The following is a 19,327-nucleotide window of genomic DNA, read 5'->3' on the forward strand; positions in this document are numbered from 1 at the left end:
GGATGAAATTCGTTTAGAAAATTTTAAACAAATGTTTCATCGGACCATTTTATTTTATTTCTACATTAAGTTATACTATGAACTTAAAAAAAATAGCGTGTTTAAAGCTTTGTAAATTCGCCAATTTGAAATTCTAGTTTGATTATATTGTAAATAAGTACTACTTATTGGAAATATGTTAACGTACAAGCTTGAACGTTTAAATCATTTCACGTGAACATCGAAATGCACACACAATACTACGAATTAAAGTAATTTGATAATTGCATATCGTTGGACATTGAACGAGTTCTTGAGCGGCATGTTGTGCTTAATTAAACCTACAATGTTTTCCACGAATGCTCACAGCGGGCGCTCGTTTTACGAAAGTGTTGCCCATTAAATAATTATTGGTTGCTTTTAGTGCTATTAACCCCGAAAAGTCCACGGAGAATAATTTTATGAGTTTGAATAATAAATAAATTAGTAATATTAATTTCAATTAGGCTTAAACTAAACTGCCTCTAACTGCCTTGGGTGGTCACAATGTCTAAAAAACACACTGTGTTGATTTTAACAGTGACTTTCCGAGACGGGTGAAAATTACGCCCAGGCTTTGCGGCCGAGAGATTTTTAGAAACAACGTAGAAATTTGGTAATAATGACTATACGATGATCACCATACACCCCGATGCGCTTCTTGTGAGAACATAGGTCTGATATTAGAGAGGACTTCTTAGAAAAAGGTGTCTTATAGTGGCTTTTATTGACACAGGGGCGGGAGAAGGTGATGATGGACTGGCTGCGTTCGCGCGAGCCACGGCTCCGCGGACAGAGAGGTTACGACAGCGCTACGGCCAGGAGTCACAGCCGGTCAGCAGTGACGACGAACATGATGACTACGGTATGACAACTATAACACCTATTTTTTACCTACGACAAAAAGTTTAAGCATCAGCGGATTTTTCTCTTTCCTTCTAAGATTTTAGAATAGACCGCCGAACCAAATAGACCGAATAGACCGATAAATTTTTTGAATAGACCGCCCGAGTTGTTTGATATGACCATCTCATCAGACCAATGGATTATGTTTACGATTATTATCGGTACGAAAGCTAAACTACCTTAGCCAAATATACTCAAGCCAAAGTTTTAACAATAGTTATAATTATGCTAAACAGAGAATATTGATTTATTATTAATTGTTAGCAATAAATCAAACTGCATTTCACCGTGTTCAATCACTTTTTAGCGTAAATATTGAATTTATATCTAGTCCCACTTTGCATACCTTGTATGCATCGTTCAGCTTCACTTCAAACAACGCTCCGGTAAAATAACGATCACAAAATATAAAGTTTTTCACTCTGGAATTTTCAACTGGATCCAACATTTTCCCGATATTTAACAGTGCAAAATTTAATTTTGAACATTGTAGAAATAAGGTATGAGTAAGAAATTCTAGAGATATTACTTATTATATTAAATTGTTATAGTGCAAAGAATGCTTTGCGACATGCAAAGCATTTTTTCAAAACGAAATAGGAAACGTTAACATTTCATAAAAAAACGTCTATGTAGGGTTCCACCGGCGACCGGCAGTCCGCGGTATTGCAATAAAACAACAACTGGGGGCTTCGGACGAGATCCTGCAACAGATGCAGAACGAGCTGCAGCCCTCGCCGGGCACCACCCCTTCACAGATGCCTGCCCACGCCTGCCAGCGCACAAACTCCAACTACTCCTGGCCATACTACTCCGAGGCCAATCTTAACTCTCGACCACAAAGCAGGGCCAGTGCTAACTCTAACTGGTAAGTTACCACAAAAGTTAGACTTAAGATAAAATATATATCCGTTGTTAGTGGAACTAAATTCATTTAACTAGCACCGCGGTGATTTGAACGGCTACGCTCTATATTGCCGTTGCGGCGCCTTCCCGGAATCGGTACAACTTGTTGGATCGCAGACGAATCATAAACGTTAGGTATATTCTGCAACACGTTGTTTGACCTATCAATTACACGTACGGGAACTTGTCCAAATGTAATTTTGATGATCAAATAACTAAATCATTAAGCCTTAAATACTATTGTTTATTGCGGAAAATGTAAAACCGACCAATATTTGCTTGAAGATATACCTAACTATTTATTAATAAATTATTGTAATTGATTAAACGAGTAAACGTATGACTGATTGCGATCCTTCCGACACTCCAGCTTGAATTTACATATTAAAGCATTGGAAGCTAAAAATTAGCATGTTTGGGGTAAAAAGTTTATAGGCTAGTTTTACACGTATGGATGAATAAGTGAATATTTGCCAGGTCTAAATCATCGGACTACGTGACGGCGCGTCAGTGCGGAGGAACGCCGGTCCCTCAGCAGCACAGCGATGCTTGCTACGCCCACGCACAGAATATGGCCACCTATGCCCACTACCAGCAACGGGCGCAGCAGGAGTCCATGTATAGGAACTGTTCACTTTACGCCAATGTGGGGTAAGACATATCTTTATTTAACCATGATTTAAATAGTAAGAGATACTCGTTACGAAATAAAGTTGTTAGCTATTTTAGCCTTGAACAACTACTAAGGCAATTATTCAACGTCACAACAAGAAAATAAGGAAATCTCTCATTCGTTGTTATGACAGGAAAACTTGGAACCGTCTCGCCTCTATTTTGTTCGCTTTCCCGGAATGAATATGGGATGCAGGTACCATTTTCGTTCAACCCTAAATATAAAAGTTTTGCCGTTACGACTTACTAACTGGAAGACGTATATTTCTTAACTTTAATACAAATTATATTACGAGTGCAATTTTCTGAACTATGTAGCTTTTATGATTTCAATTTTATGACTTTAAGAGACTTAGCTGCAACTTTCGTAATGTAGAGAACAAAGTTCTCTTATTTCCGCGGAGTTCGACCTATACCTGCCATTTTGTAATAGAATTTCTGTATCAAAAATATAAATCAAGACAATTATACTAAAGTAGAAATATTAAAATAAAACTATCTTCTCCTTTGAGATAATAAACGGAAAGTTGCGTATGTTATAAATTATGAGTGTTGTGAAACTTTGGTGCACAAATATTTGTAACACTTATTTTGCAGCTTACTGCGAATGAGTCATAGTAGAGTAAGACGCTAGGAGCCAAGGTGAAACACTTTATCGTAGTTAATGGAGGAAGTTGTCAAAAGATTTTCGACCACAATTATATGTTATGTCCATATTATTATGTACTGTATAGGTAATATTAATAGAAACATTAATATTCTCAGTTGTTCGGACAGCAGTCAAGAGCTGTACAGTTCTCAGACGAGCTCTGAGCAAACATCGCCAGTGCGCGCGGCACCGAGGTGCCGAAGACCAGAGAGCCCCCCGCCAATAAGGAGCCACCATCAGCTCCTGTATGTGCCATACAGCACCCACTACCACTACCAACAACACAATGATTACCACGCGCAGTGGCAGCAAGCGAACGAATGTAAGTTATACTACATCATTTATGAAACACACCTACATTACAAGACACGCCAAATATAGGTACACAACGTACAGCAAAAAGGGGTGAATACTCTCCGTTGGTTAAAAAGATAGTGCAGATTTTAAAATAATCCTGCATACTTAGCCGGTTCTTTTCTTCACTCTCCGCGCAAAGGAGCCGGTGGAACTTTATAATTTTTTCTATTGAACCGTGGTTATCGAGTCAACGGAAGCAGGCATTTCCCTCTCAGTATTCGACTGCATCAACTTCATTCTTATTCAAATAGAAGTTTCCACTAAGTTGCCAGTAAGCTCCGCCTACTTCTTGGAACATAAATTGTTTACGCTGAAAACTTTTTATTCGCGGTGCAGTCGCGAGCTCGTCGATTAATTTTATGTTCAAGACAAACAGCCCTATTGAACTACAAGTCACAAAGTCAAAGTTATAATGAATAGGAAACTTAAATATCATAGCTTCATTATTGGATGTCTATAGTTTCAGTTGTGTTCTGCAAATAAGGAAGGATAATGAGTTCCGTTTGCTAACTAGTCGTGTGTTGTTATAGACAATCGCATGCACACGTACTACCAGCATCAGCAGCAGAGCGTGGGCGGCGCGAGCACGCCGCAGCCGAGCATGGCGCAACCGCAGCGAGCGCATTACACACACGCGCTACCGCTACAGGTTCATTACTACCTTATAAATAGAACAAGTTATTGTTTACCAATAACACACGTGGCTTTCTGTCTTGGAGATACTTATGTGACGTTTCAACACGTGTCGGTAACCGAAGGAACCTGCAATAATGTATACGAATCCCGCGAGTATAGTAGAAAGTTAAGTTTTCGGATCAATTTTAGATTGTTGGATTCGGCCAACTGAGGCGTCTCTAAACTGCAATACATAAACAAAATTAGATGTTACGAAGACGAGATTTAAGTTTCATTAAAAAACACACGTAGTGGCGAAATTATCGGATAGTGTCGGATTTCCCGGCCGTCTAGAAATGCAATTATAAAAGCAAAAGATTAATCGCGCTATTACAATTTTGCTTTAACGTATATCTCCTTGACTAGGTAGAGGAAGGGCTAATTGCAAAGACATCTTTATTTCCGGGATGACTTATTAAATTAATGTAGGTTAACTGTCTTCAAGCGATGCGAGCGCCGCTTTCCGTATTTCTGTCACAAAGTAAGAAGATTAAAACGAGACGGTTCACTACAAATTAAAATCCTCGCTGCGCTTCTAACAGGGTCTTTTATAAGCGAGTCATAAATGGGTTAGCTGCTAAAGTTTCACGCCTTGGTTGATTGCGTGTACGACTGACATTGCAATGCTTAAGGCCGTGACTGCACTGAATGAGCAGTAGAAAAACATAGTGCAATATTATTTGGATACTCCGAATATTATAGAATAAAATAAACGTCAATTACGAGTACTGGGAAGTCCTACGCGTCAACAAAGCCGGTTATTTGAATGATATTGTATCGGTTTTCAAATCAAAATCCAATTAATGCTACGACAAACCGAAAATATCGTATTGTGTTCAGAGTTACGTAAAGAGCTTAACTTTTAAGAGTGATGTTGTGCAAAAGCAGTTAATAACGAGCCACATTAAAAGAAAACACGGATGTTTTTCGGGCCCATTATTTCTTATAAGTACTTGTTGAGAATTTTCAATAACATATTCCAAAGTTATTCCAAGTATATCTCTAAAAAGTTGGCGTTAATAAGTTGGAAGAAATAACTATTTTAAACAAAGTAAGAAAAACTTCAGGATCATAGGTATCTACTACCTACTTCAGGGCGGAGAGCCACATTGCCTAGGGTTTATGGCATTCGCCCGTTGTTGTTACTTTGATGTAAATATTTTCAAAATTATGTATATTTAAATGAATAATGGGTAAGACGTTTAAATACTAAAAATAATGTTTGCAGACTTTATGCCCAGCGCCGGCCCGCTACAGGCCAGTGCCTGCTCCGCAACCAGGCGGCGGAAAACAAATGATATGCTACTCAGAAAAGGTAATGCATAGACTTGTGAACATTGTATTTTTATACCCTTAGATATTAAGAAATGCGTTATGAAAACAAATAAAGGTAAGACAGCAGCTGCATCGATATCAAGAAAAGTTTAGTTATAAGTTTATGCATTGTAAATTTGAGTCGTTTAGACCCATTGCCAATGCAAGTCAATAGAAATCATGGTTCGAAATTAATATTATCGTGATAATCCGTAAATAACTCATATAAAAAGATGGGTATGTTTCTGATGATGATGATGATGATGTTTTTTATAAGAATTAATCTCCAAATATTGGTAGGTAATTAATTTCCTAATATTTAAGTAAAAAAAACGTACTTTAGATTTCGGATGATATTTTTTTATCCACGCCTATACAATTGCTGGGCAAGGGTCTCCTGAATCGGAAGAAGTTAGGCTTTGAGTCCACCAGAGAGTATGATAATTGTCATGATAATTTTCAAAGTAAATATTTTTTTACAGTTTCGAACCCTGATTTTTATACAACTTAGGTATTACGAGTAAGTATAGTCATAGTTTATACAATTCTGTACAATTCGTACAATTTATACCTAGTTAAGTTAAATTGAACTGCCAAATCGTATCCAGGTAAGACTAAGTCCATTTTGTATCGTTTAGTGGTTTAGCCGGATATAGTTCATGTCAAGTCTTATAGTCGAGTCTTACTCAGATTTAGTCATAGATAAGTTAAGTCAAGCTCCTAACCACTAACATTTAGAACTGTCATGTTATAATAATTTATATTTAATAATTACAAATAGGTCATAAGCTAATTATAGTCGAGCACTAGCGTAACTTCATAAACATTAAGTAAGTATAGTTATTATCATGTTTTAGCTTGCAATGCTTAGCAAATACTCCCACACAGCCATTGCGATTGTATCTTAACGACTCTAGTTACCGCTTTATAATTCAACATCATAGCCATGTATTATATTAATTAGTTTTATTTTTACTAAAGTTAACTATTGCATAGAATCTAGGCTTAGGCATTTATGATTGTTTAGAATCAAGACATTACTTATATTTAGTTTTTCTTTAATGTCTTATTCAATAATCAATCGTACCTACAATGTCTTACATCGTAACTTCTAATAAAAAAATATATACTTAAATTATTGATAGGACTCAATTCTGTTTGCTCATTATTTTGACTCTTAACGATAAATTCAATAAAAAGTAGTCAAAGATTGTTTACCAAATACCGTAAAACGGGGTGAATAGAATTCGCGGGGTGAATAGAAAAAAAATCAGGAAAGTTTTCAAGCCCAATGTTTGAGTACTCCTCGTTTAAGAATTTTGTTCAAATTTCAAACGATTACACGTCGATATTACTTCTCTGCGGTGTCATAATTGTTTAAATGTTTAAATTGATATTTATACCCAAAAAATTGCTTCAAAGTCAACCGTCCTCGAATGCCTTAATGGTCCATACATTTTTTTCAAAACTTTGGATTTAAAGTGGAATTTCTTTTCTAATGAGTTGTTTGGAGTGTTTATCTCTTTAGGTGTATATTTATCTATAAAGATACAATATTGTAAACTGAAAAAACGTTTTAAAACTCAATTTTTCCATTCACCCCTTTGGTCGTTTCGATTCACCCCTATCGCTGGGTGAATAGAAATTGACCATTTTTTTTATGAAATATCGTAAAACTATGCATATTTTTGGACAAATATGGTTTTAACTCTTTCTTCATGGCGCCGGACATGATATAAAACAACCTGACAATAAAAATAACAAGTTATTCGCTACAAATTTTTAGGACAAAGTTGAAAATTGTTTCTATTCACCCCGTTTTACGGTAAGACATCTAAAGAAAAACCGTCTTTAAATATTGGCCTAAACGAATAAACTTGTCAAAGGATATTTTTATACTACTTTGTAATACCATTTTTATATCAAATAAATCATTTTTTAATCTTAAAGCACTTTTAATTACCATTTATTTTTATTAAATCTTATTCGTAAGTCTCATTATCATCGTCTGGTAGTCTACGAAACTTTCATGTTGGATATTGATCTTTTTTTCGAGGTCAACCCCGCTCTTAGCCTTGGGCTTCTAAGATTTAACTTTGTCGCGTTTCAGCGTCCTAGAATTTCATAATAAATTACTTTACGCTGGCGACTAAAACGTTTTAAGTCCAAGGAAAATTACCCATTGGTCTAGATATTTTGTACGCGGATGTAGATCTCAAATATTGTTAATAACCAATGGAAATGTAGTGGTATGGCAGGGGTGAATTAAATTCATTCAATATACATATTTGCTTTTGCATTCAGTTGTATGAGCGGCATATAAAATCAACAATGCAGCACTAATTATACATACTAATTTTGCCAGGACAATTATAACAAACCGATAGTCCTTCATGGTTTGCAAACACTTCTTTTCATTAATTCGATAAAACAAAGCTCATCTCGTTACCACTCATAACTTTAAAATTATTTAAATAAAGTTTCAAAACAATAAAACTAGCCGCCTCGATCCTAACGCCCTCGTATACGTAGTGTGTCAATTTCACGAACTACTAACGTACTCGATGCCCTAGGTTCTGATCCAGACCGAGTTTTCGAACGTTGCTGCCAGAGTGCGCTACGAGCCGATCAGCTGTTGGCACTCAAACATAAAAGTTCTTATTGCGTTTCAAACCTAGGTGGCGTTAGGTTGGGTTTGCGACAAGAAATGCTAATGCTCTGGTCAATTTCAGGTTAAACTTAGATTTTCAGAAAGTTAAAGGTTCATAGACGTTTGGAAGTTGATACAATAAAATCGCGGTATATTCACGTCAAAACGGTTTCGCGAGAAGACTTGACGTTGTCTATTAGGTCCTAAACATATATAAAAAAGTGCAACGAGTGAGAGACGCGCCGGTAGGCACAGAAAAAATCAGTGTAGTGAGCAATTTTCATTGGTGTTTCAGGTGGCAGCGCCGATGTACCAGCCTGCGCCTGGCTCCCCGTCCCGAGCCGCCAGAGGAGCCCCCGAGGGCGCGCCGTCCGGAGTGTCTGCGCCGTCGGCGACTTCGCCCATGGCACCGCCGCCCAACCCCGTGTATTACGCTATGAACGTCTGACGGGGGGACTAGGTAAACAGGCTTTCGCATTGAGCTAATAACAGACGGGCTGGCGTAGGCTGTGCGAGTAGAGAAAAGTAAAAGCAGAGTAAAGACTTCTAAATTTCGTGTTGTTGACGTATCGAATGTAAATAAAGAGTGGTGTTGCCATTTGTCATTATTATTTTTTATGAGTGGAAAATCGCGAAGGTATCAATTATTACATTTATTACACCTTAAAGTGGAAATTTAAAAGGGTAGGCCCTAAAGTCTCTCCCAGCATCATAACATATTCACTCGCTTCAAAACCGAGTGACGAGTGAGTATTTGAATTAAGTGTAAGTCGAACATTATTATTTAAAGTTTGGAGTCAAATTTCCGTATGTGAGTTGTCTAATGATATTTATTTATTTGCACTAAATGATTCTTTAAACTATGCGTGAAGTAATCATTAGAACTTAGTTGTAGATCCATTATTAGCACGTAGAAAGTATATATTTCAGAAAATCTTTACGCAAGGCTTAGTAATATGTATAAAACTTAACTTTAGCTTAGCACCACGAATTTGTATAAAAAAATCATATACCTACAATGTAATTATACATATATCCTATCCGTCAAAACGAACAGCTAGTTTTTTCGAATTAGCAGTAGTTAATTTTTGCGCTTTGCTTATAAATTATTTTATCTACGGATATAACCAAATAGGTACGATATGAAATGAAGAATAGCTACTTAATCAACGTATCAAAATTTAAGATCTCCGACACATGCTTCTATCTAATTATACATCAGTAGTAGGTATTTCGAAAAACTTACTTTTTTTTAACTGAGAGTCCGTCATATTACACTTAAAAATCATACACTTTTATACCAACGTCTATACTCTAACACTGAAGCTTGAAAAATATAATTCTTTGGAGTAGTGGAATTTATAGGGCTTTCGGGATTTTCTAATAAATCGAATTTCTTTCGGTTTTGATGAAATTAAATGATTTTGCCGTGAATGCGTTTCAAATGAGACAAGTAAACATCTTTTTTTTCTTTTTGAGTGGAATAGGTGATTGAAATAAAAATTGTATCTAGGTATAGTTATTCTACACGTAGTAGAGTTAAAATGCAACACTACTTTTGAGCCAACGATGCTGTAATGTTTAATATTTTCTTTTCAGTTTTAAATTGTATAAAATAACAAAGATATTGAAAGAAGTCTCATATAATTCCATATTTTTTTGGTATTCTTTGTTTGACGCTATAGTAAAGTCAAAATGCAACAAATTAAATCACCGAATGTTCTTGTGATATACAGGGTTTTGGGCAAACGGTTGTTTCAACTTTATAGGCATATGGTGGAGACTGCTGCTAACACATTGGTACCATTCAACTTGAATTAAGACTCACCATTTCAGAGATATAATACTTAAAAGTCTTAAAATTAGTTTTCTGTACTAGACCCGGCGGACTTAATTGAGATTTTTACACATTTACTCAAATCTTTGGGTGTGTGTAGCACATTATTTCAAAGGGTGTGAATTGAAGAACTTTTAAGGAAAGTTGAAGAACTCTATTAAAATAATAGAAAAACGGGTCTTCAAGTTCTTACTATATGTTTAAACTAAATGACAATGTAAACGAACGCAAAAGTAGTAACCTAAATTTAAAAACATGGTTTTGATAGCTAAACCCGCAAATAATGTTTTATTTTACCACTTTAAATAATTGGTCTTAATGTAAGCTCTAGATTTCCTTTACTTTCCTTAAAATTTCTGCAGTTATTCCCTTTGGAATGATGTGCCTTATGGACTACAAAACTTTTAGTAAAAACTACAAATTTGATCATTTATTCCGCGTGGTCTAGTACAAAAAAGATCATCATTTCAAGTTTAAGATATTTAATAAACGTGTCGGCATCCGTTCAGACCAAGTGCCTATAATACTTATATCATTTGAAAAATTGTGTGCCTAAAACGCCCTGTACAACAGTTTCCAAGACATTTCGAGAAGCCTATATAAATTGGAGTTTTGATTATTGTTATTACGTAAGGAATTGTTTGTTACTTATCATCAGCTAGAAAATACCAAACACTTACTAATACAGCTAAACAAGTTTTCATTGTGATTTAAATTTAATGTTGGTTCAGACTAAATATTGTACTTATAAGGATTTTGATTTGTGCCATTGACAACACATTCCCGGCAAAATCATTCAATTTCATCCTAACCGAGAGAGATCTGACATAAAAAGCCCCTAGGAACTGGACTAGAGTGACAACATCAGTGGTGTGCTTGCCCCAGTAGACCTGTGGGCCTCCGGTCTCTATTCAACAAATATCTAATAATTTTGTTGTATCTCGTAGTTTAGGTGTAGAAAACACTAGTTAATTGTTTGCACCAGGCCCCATACGGCCCAGCTACTCCACTGGCTAACATCAGAAAAATAGCCTTTTTGCTCAGATTTCATGTTCCTAGCTGTAACTGGCTTCAATAGACCTAAGAACCAACCTAGAAAACCTAAAAAAGGTAAGTAAATCGGCTCCAATAAAAATTCTCAAAAAGCACCATATTAAAGCAACAACGAACCTGTTTCTTACCACCTAAACGGGAAAAGATACATGACAAAATCCTTGGTCTGTAAATTCTAAATAACTATCTACTTCACACCACAAAACCACACATTGCAAAAATTAATATTCCTGTTAACTATAGACGAAAAGCAAATGAAATACCAAACAGAACATTTTAAAATATGTTATGTAGGTACCTTTCTACTTTTCAATACATTGCATTTGGGTTGGTACATTACCTAGGATTCGAGAAAGCCCATGGAACACTAAAATTAAACAATCTATTATTAATAGGAAGTGCACGGTAAAAACTGCCACATTATATGAAGATATCATTGTGTATGTGGCTCTACTAGCTTGCTGCAGCTTTAACTGCTTAATTTAATAATTTTTCAAGAATAATTGGCTATTGTATACCAATAAACCGTCAACAAATTATATTGCAACTGTGCCTATACCTTCGTAATATATACCATTTCCCCATTTTTTGTTCTATTTTTGCCTGCAGTGACATTAATGATTGTTTCAATGAAAAATGGCGTGCATGAGATTACAGAAAAATAAAAAATAGACATAAAATTTCATATATTTATTTCTTTTACTAAATACAAACAAAAGAATAAACAAAACCACAATATCAAATCAAAAAACTAAGAATATATGTAGATAATAAGAACACAGGGTTGGGAAAAAATATGGGCCATCCAGCGAAACTGCTTTTAATATTGAAGATACATTACCTTAATTCACTAAAATTAATTGCATTCAAAGAGCTTAGTTTACACATAACCTGAGAAAAATCCCCAAAAATTTCAAAATATCTATATGCACTACTTTATTGTGCCAATCGATAGAGCATTTTGTGGGTACAAAATCACTCTAACAAACATTGTACCTATCTCAAAATCCAATTATATTATTAATTTTTGTCTGCATTACGCCTCTAAATACCACAGCGTGTAAGCATACTTTTTGAAACATTTATACTTTATCCCAATTTATCATCCTATGGATTCTATGAGATGAGTGTTGGCTTCATAGAAGAAAAGAAGACTCACAATTTTTTGCGACTGACTTCATTTTCATGTTAAGAAAAATATAAGCAAATATATTAATGCCTGAAGGAAATATATTTCATTCAGCCTAAGCACATAATAACTCTTATCAATAAATCAATTGATTGGTATTAAATTATCTTTTCTTTTTACTTTTACATTTTACTCAGTTCTATTCCCTATGTGCAACTTGATCAAAAACTTTGAATGCAGTTGTATTAATTTTCAATAATAAAAGTAACTATGTTTCCCTCTAGTGAATTAAGGTATTTTTTTATATTTAAAGTAGTTTCCTTCCATGACCCTACATTTTTTCCAACCTGTATAACAAAAAATATTATAATGTGTGTAGATTTGTAAAATGTGTATGTATGTGTAAAATAATAAAATGTAACTTAAGAGATAAAACATAATAGAAAGTAAGTAACTTATTTTAAAACTTAGCTACGTGTCAACAACTAAGTACTTTGCTAAAAACAAACAAATGAATAAACAAAACAACTACATCAAATCATAAAACTAAGTATAAAATAGATAATAAGTATATAACAAAAAATATTATATGTCTATGTATGTGTAAAAAAATAACCTTATTTTAAAACTTAGCAACGTGTCTACAGCACTTTGTTCTATGGTAACTAAAAAAATCAATTAATTAGACTCTAATTTACTAGGAACATTAACAATAGACATAACGTAATGGTTTATAATTTGTAAACTGTTATTCTTCAAGAAGTTTAATTATGCCTTCTACGAAGTCGTAGAAGTCTATCCGTAAGAAAACAGTGCCTATCGTCATACGTCAGCCGTTAGACCTATTGTAGCTCACTGTTAAAACCATTAGAGTAACAAATTGATATGTACTTAATACTGCTGCTTTTACTTTTCAATATCTTATATTTAGGAGAAGTTATGACGTTTCCCGTGTGGTTGTCGGTGTCTATTTATTACCTTGCTGCTTGAGTCAATCTGATGTACCAATACTAAAACTAAGTAATAATAAAATCATTATTACTTATTATAATCTTTCAAAGGAACACCGCGATTATTATAATTTTACTTGTTCCTGTATCATTTTAAATCATCTTTGATTAGGCTTAATTCTTCTAAAGCGCAACTTATGGTTGAATATTTTTACACCTTTGGTATTTTTTATTTCAGGTGAAAATCGTGGTGGGCCCCACCGGCGAGGTCCGTATCAGCGTTCAGCCACCAGCGAACCAAACCGAGTCCACTAAGAAACAATAAAATGAACATAGTTGTGTCCAGCACTCATCATTTTGTGAGAGTTCGGGAAATAAGGTCCCTGTTTGGTCATTCGTCTCCGCTTTGCTTGTCGATGTTAACTGTGTATAGAAAAACATTTACAGTAAGGTATCACTCGTTGCAAATTGCAAAAATGTTTTGTACTGAGACTTAATTACAAGCATAACATAATATGTGGAGCAGTTGACTGTTTTTGGGACCGACGCAACAAAATCACAACAATGTCTTCGTTATAGATATTATCTAATAATCATGCGTTATAGTCAAAGTCATTATCAATGTTAAATGTAAACAATATACCAATGGCAATTTTTATCCCTTATTATTCTCAGGATTAGTTTATGATAGTATGACTTATTGCTTTATGAGTACCAAAGAATATTCTGGCAAAGCACCTAGACAAGCTTTACCATTTTTTTAACAATCTTGTAGTGTCTTTTGTTGTTTTAGGCTTTGTGGAAAGACCCTACTAATTAGTATTGAAATTGTCAGTATTATCAAACGAAATAGGATACGTTTTCATAATGGTATTTTTCGATAATCCATAATTATAAGAAGATATTTCCTTCAATGTTCTACTTTATCTAATAGGATATTATGTTTGTCAAAGAGTGATTAGGAATATTAATGATACATAAAGAACGATGTGGAACCTGTTACGAATACTGTTGCTGGCTTTGAGTTGCCGCTGTTTACTACAGGAGCGTGTGTGACAACTAACGAGATTACATTTTGGGCAATATAGATGAAAAGAAGAAAAATGTTTGGGAATGGCCTACAAAATTGGATATGCTAAGTAGATTAAAAATAACAGATAATTCTAATATAATATGAATTGAACATTATGGATTTCACATAATTATAATAATAATGATATATATCTATAGAAATGACCGTTGTCAAATATTGTGTTTGGACCATTTATTAGGTCTATGATATTGTTACACATGGTTGTCTAACACATTAGCCCGTCAATGTTTCGAATGGTACATGCGACACTTCTTCCATTTTATACATATAAATGAAGATTTTGGCACATTTTTATAGAAAATATAATTAGGTCTGATCTCATTGTTGATGTTGTTCTTGAGCGGGCCTTATTAGGGCCTATCAGTTTTACATGTTTACCGAGTATTACAGAAATTCAGACGCGACGATAACATTGCGCTTAGATAGATATCTTAGCCGTCGGACTATTCACAAATCAAATGGACCATTTGTTGTAGCGCAAATATCCATAATAGAGTGCCAAAAATGTTAACAAAGTATTAGCGACTTAATATTCGTATTCAAGAGTTATTACGTAATTAATATGGAAGTTTACTCGGTCGTTTAATTTCCTTAAGCCGGCCTAGAATTTCTTTAAATAATTTTAACACTTTAATCGCGTCAAGGAAAATACAAACGACAGTCATAGAATTTAAATGTAAATTAATAAAAACTAGGTATATTTCGGCTGATTGGACAAAGGGACACCTCGATTTTCATAAATATTTCAAATTAACAATTATTCATATATTTTAAGACAATAAAGTTTATGTTTACTTACAGTAAGGTCGCTTTTGCTTAAATATTATATCGTTTAGAATGTAGACGTTGATTCAAAAGCACTAGATCGGCTTTTGTGTGTTAAAAAATATGTAAATTTATTATTAGGCGTAATTTCGGCATAATTATAATATTATTGATCGAAAGTGCCTACACAAGGCAATTTGTTTACTAACACAATAGACAAATTGAAACCAAGTCGCACAACTGCTAGACCAAAAGGGAGACCAAAGTTCAACTTCATACCATTGAAATTAAAATAGATAATATTTTTGAGACGTCAACGCAGGTATCATGCTGATTAACTTACAACTATTTAGTGTCATCTCTATATTGAGATATATTATTTATACGTATAATAAGAGTGATTGGTATGTTTTGGCATGGTACCGCATCTAGCTGATTAGGTCGAGCCTCTGATCGATCAAGTTTGACATGGTTGAGGACTTTTATCTTATTATACGACTAGTAGTGAATTAGAAAATAAAAATAAGTGCACATTTTTATTATACACTCCATAGGTACGCTTGTACCGAACTCTCCATAATATTGAACTTAATTGAACTCGGTATTATTCCAAACTCCCTTGTCGTTTACTAATAGAAAGGTAAACACGGTGACAGTATGTAAACAAGACTATATGAAACATCGCTGACCTGTTTGTCAGAGGCAAGAATTAATAAGCTAGTGATAAATAGATAGACTGTTGAGGTAAAGAGAAGAAACGGCGGAAATTCTTGTAATGGTTAAGTTGTAGAAACTAAGTAGTACTGTTACAGGAATTTCAGTATTTGGAACGAAGTTTTTGTATAAAGTGTTAAGGTTGAAATTTTTCGTGTTATCGTAGTCAATATTCGAGTTACCGAAAGGTGAGAGCAACTTATTTTGTAAATTAATACGGTGTAAATAAATATGGACTAATGAAATTTAAAGCCAAATTCGTAGTATAGAAGATAAGGTGTTTTCACTTTGATTGCCATATTTAAACCATTTTATCATAGTAACTAAGTTAAATGATTAACAACTTTACAGTAAATTGTATAGAATAAGAAAATGGTAATTCTTCGTGTACAACTATTGTACCTCTATAGTGCGCACATTGCACACATTGCAATGTAGTCAGCTTCAACTTACTGAGCAGGTTCACTTTTAACTTGAAGAGTGAATCAAATTACGCTAATTATATTAAAATGCCAAGAAAACATTCCAATTAATTGTTGGTTATTGCCACAACATTCCATGCTCGTGGTTATATAATGCGTAATGTAGGTAGCTACTACATATATGATATTCAATAATGCGAAGCAATTAAGACTTATCAAAATTAAATTTGAAGATATTATGTTTTCAGTCTTGTGATATTATTGTTTTGCTGCTTGGCAGTTTATTGTGAATAAAATGATGTTACACAATGTATTTCATTGAATACTTAGTAGGTATAACACGATGCGGCTAGGACCGGCAGACCGCTGAACTAGTCAAATTGGCGACCAAATTGATATATTATTTTGTTAGTAAGATTGAAGATGGAAGAAGCTTCTTCTTTCATATTATAATTATTGTGAGATACATTTATGAAACCTACAGCACAGCGCGAGGCTTGATTTTAGAAAATGATAACTTCGCGATTCATGTATTAATAGTTTATAGAATTGAGCGTAAAGTAAAGTAAGTATTTACAGTTAAGAACAAAGGGATGTTGTGAGTAGTCATTACATAGGTACGTAAGGGGTTTATTTTCACATAATCTGTATTATATGAAACTCCAAAGTTTATACTGAGCAAAATTTTAATATACAAATTACATTTTTGAGGAGATTAATTATAAATATTAAACGAGGAGCTCTAGTGATGTTAAACGTTACTGCGAATCAAAGTAGTAAATGGACGTTATCCATTAAAAAAAAGTAACTTTCAAAAAGTTTAGTCTGGATTGTTAACTTATCAGTTCATAAAACTTTTCAAGGTCCAACACAAATTAGGTATCTAGTAGAATGCCCTAAATTGTACGTACCTAGTAAAAAACGCACATACGCTATTTCGCATGCCAGAACTAAAGGGAACAGAAATGTAGACATAACTACCTTCTGTATAAACGTGCCCTTGGTCATTTTAGGTCAGATGGGATCTTGATATGATGTATTGTAGCAATTCCGGTTCGGACCCCAGTCTGTTATATTGATAAAAGGACGGCATGATTTTTGTCGCGTTACACACGCACTAAGCTATCATGGTGTGTCTCGTTATTATTAAGAATAAGTGGCGAGCGCGAGACCCTGGTCTGTCGCAGCGACCCTCGTAGCCTAGTGCTACTGATTCACTGATGAATAATATGCAACACATAATCAACGACGCCGTGATATAAGTAAGCGTTGATATCAGTAGCGGTCACTTTAGGACCGACAATTTCGTTTCATGACCTGACATCATAATGCTTGTTTTCAGCGATATTTATTTATTTAATTACCGATCATTAGCTGGTAAAATGTATTAAGTATATATATTAATATAAGACATACGTGTACGTAGATCTCATAATATATAGTGTTCTCTTAAATAAAGCTCACAAAGTTGAGCGTTTTTCTAATAATAAGTATATTTGGCCGTCGGTACATTTAGCTTACCTACTTGTTTTACGTGTGTTGTGATTATGTGGATTATTATTTCTACAATGAGTAAAGTAGGAATGTCTAAAGATCTTTTAAAGTAAAGTAACGATAAATATAATAATATATATATCTAGTTAGCCGTGACTTCTAATTTTACAGATTTGTAATAAAACACGATTATTTGAACATATAATAATTTTAATGTTTATTGTTATGTTCCTTGTCAAATGTTCTGAACTAAGCACTATTTATTTAATAATAGTTTCGCTAAGTTTTAAAATTGTTACTAATTTATTATTGTTATTAAATATAGAATTTATTTCGACTTATTACATAGGTATTTAATACCAAAATATATATATTAAGTATATACAAATGAACAATGTATGTAATGACTTCTTTCTTTAGATTAAATTACAAAAAAGTAGTAGGTAAAAATTTAATTGAGATGTATAATGAGTGTTAGGGCAAAAAATTCGCCGAATGTTTTTAAAGTAATAAGTATTAACCTATGTACAAATGTATTTGTAGATCGGTACTTAAATAAAATTTGAAAAGAACAATATTTGTTTATCTAACACAACCCAGCTGGTCCCACTTCGCCTCTAGCAGATTTGTCATGCATTTTAAAGAAGCTCCTGAAAAGAGAAATATGTAAGTAGATGTTCACAATTAAATACTGCTGCTGTTGTGGATGCCGTCGCCGTCGTCGCATCGACGCCATTGACATTGCTATCGCGAATATTACTATCTTAAATCAACATGTAAAATGCATTACACAATGCCTACATTATCAAAATATTTGCCAATTCAAACATTATGGGTAAAACCACTAGCTCGCCCAAAGCGCAATATTCATGGATACGATTGGGTATCTCAAATATTGCGTTCCATGAATCATCCAAGGCTATTAACAATAATAAAATTTGTAATTTTTTACCTAATATTTTATTTTCTAATCACTTACCCGGAAATTTGAAGAGAAGATAGGTATTTTACTTGTTGCGCGGTGCGCGAATAATCGCGAACACTCGAGCTAAAACTTCCCAGCCTTCGGCCCGAAAGGCGGGCGAGATAGTTTTCGCGTTTATAATAAGGTATTTAAACTGTTTTTTGAACTCTATGCGTGCACAATTAAGAATATTTTTATTCCATTGGCGCCAACGAAATAACGCAATAAAAATTTTCACCCAACTGTCAAAAACATGACATGGGCGGGCGGCCGGCGCATCGATGCACTTTTTTTTTTGCACGTTGCATTATTCCAATTGGCAAGTGCTGGATTCATAGATATCTGCATTCTCTATGCGCCTAACGTGCAATGCATACTCCCATAAGACAGTAATTGAGATTTTCGAATTGGATATTTTCATACACTTTACATTCGAAAGTTTATTTAAGTTAAAACATAATTTAATTACTTTTAAGTAAGTGTCGCATTGTCAAACCAATGTCCAATAGGATCAAATTGCGGCTTTGACTCAGAGTAGTTGCAGCATCATGAAAAATATTCGAGGCCAATTCATTATAAACATTTGAAGAGGCTATAAAATAAGATGCGTTGGATTGGGGTAAGTCCGGTAACTAGATTTGTTCCCAGGATGAAAAAATAAAATTCTATTGAGTAAACCTGTTGTGTCAAAAAATGTTATATAGGTACGCTTTTTGCATTACCAATTAGCCTATTATTTTTCATAATAACTTTTATCCA

At 34.1% G+C, this 19,327-nt stretch overlaps 1 protein-coding gene and 1 long non-coding RNA gene across 3 annotated transcripts in view; one reads left to right on the plus strand and one right to left on the minus strand.

The window, feature by feature from the left end:
- LOC142986317 (uncharacterized) overlaps positions 1–18,044 on the plus strand; it is a 119,877-nt gene extending 101,833 nt beyond the window's left edge. For both annotated transcript variants that reach the window (XM_076134765.1, XM_076134766.1), the window contains exons 10-17: positions 755–883; positions 1,561–1,792; positions 2,308–2,481; positions 3,268–3,473; positions 4,039–4,157; positions 5,412–5,498; positions 8,443–8,607; positions 13,355–18,044. In XM_076134765.1, coding sequence (XP_075990880.1) covers positions 755–883; positions 1,561–1,792; positions 2,308–2,481; positions 3,268–3,473; positions 4,039–4,157; positions 5,412–5,498; positions 8,443–8,595 — 1,100 coding nt within the window. In that variant the 3' untranslated portion in view covers positions 8,596–8,607; positions 13,355–18,044. The remainder of the gene's footprint in view (positions 1–754; positions 884–1,560; positions 1,793–2,307; positions 2,482–3,267; positions 3,474–4,038; positions 4,158–5,411; positions 5,499–8,442; positions 8,608–13,354) is intronic.
- On the minus strand, positions 11,713–13,359 carry LOC142986318 (uncharacterized). The gene is made up of 2 exons (XR_012960344.1): positions 12,783–13,359; positions 11,713–12,620 (listed from the first exon to the last, which is right to left on the minus strand). It is a non-coding gene; the product is annotated as an uncharacterized LOC142986318 (long non-coding RNA).
- Positions 18,045–19,327: the final 1,283 nt, after the last annotated feature.

This window comes from Anticarsia gemmatalis, chromosome Z (genome assembly GCF_050436995.1).
Source record: "Anticarsia gemmatalis isolate Benzon Research Colony breed Stoneville strain chromosome Z, ilAntGemm2 primary, whole genome shotgun sequence".
NCBI classification, from domain to species: domain Eukaryota; kingdom Metazoa; phylum Arthropoda; class Insecta; order Lepidoptera; family Erebidae; genus Anticarsia; species Anticarsia gemmatalis.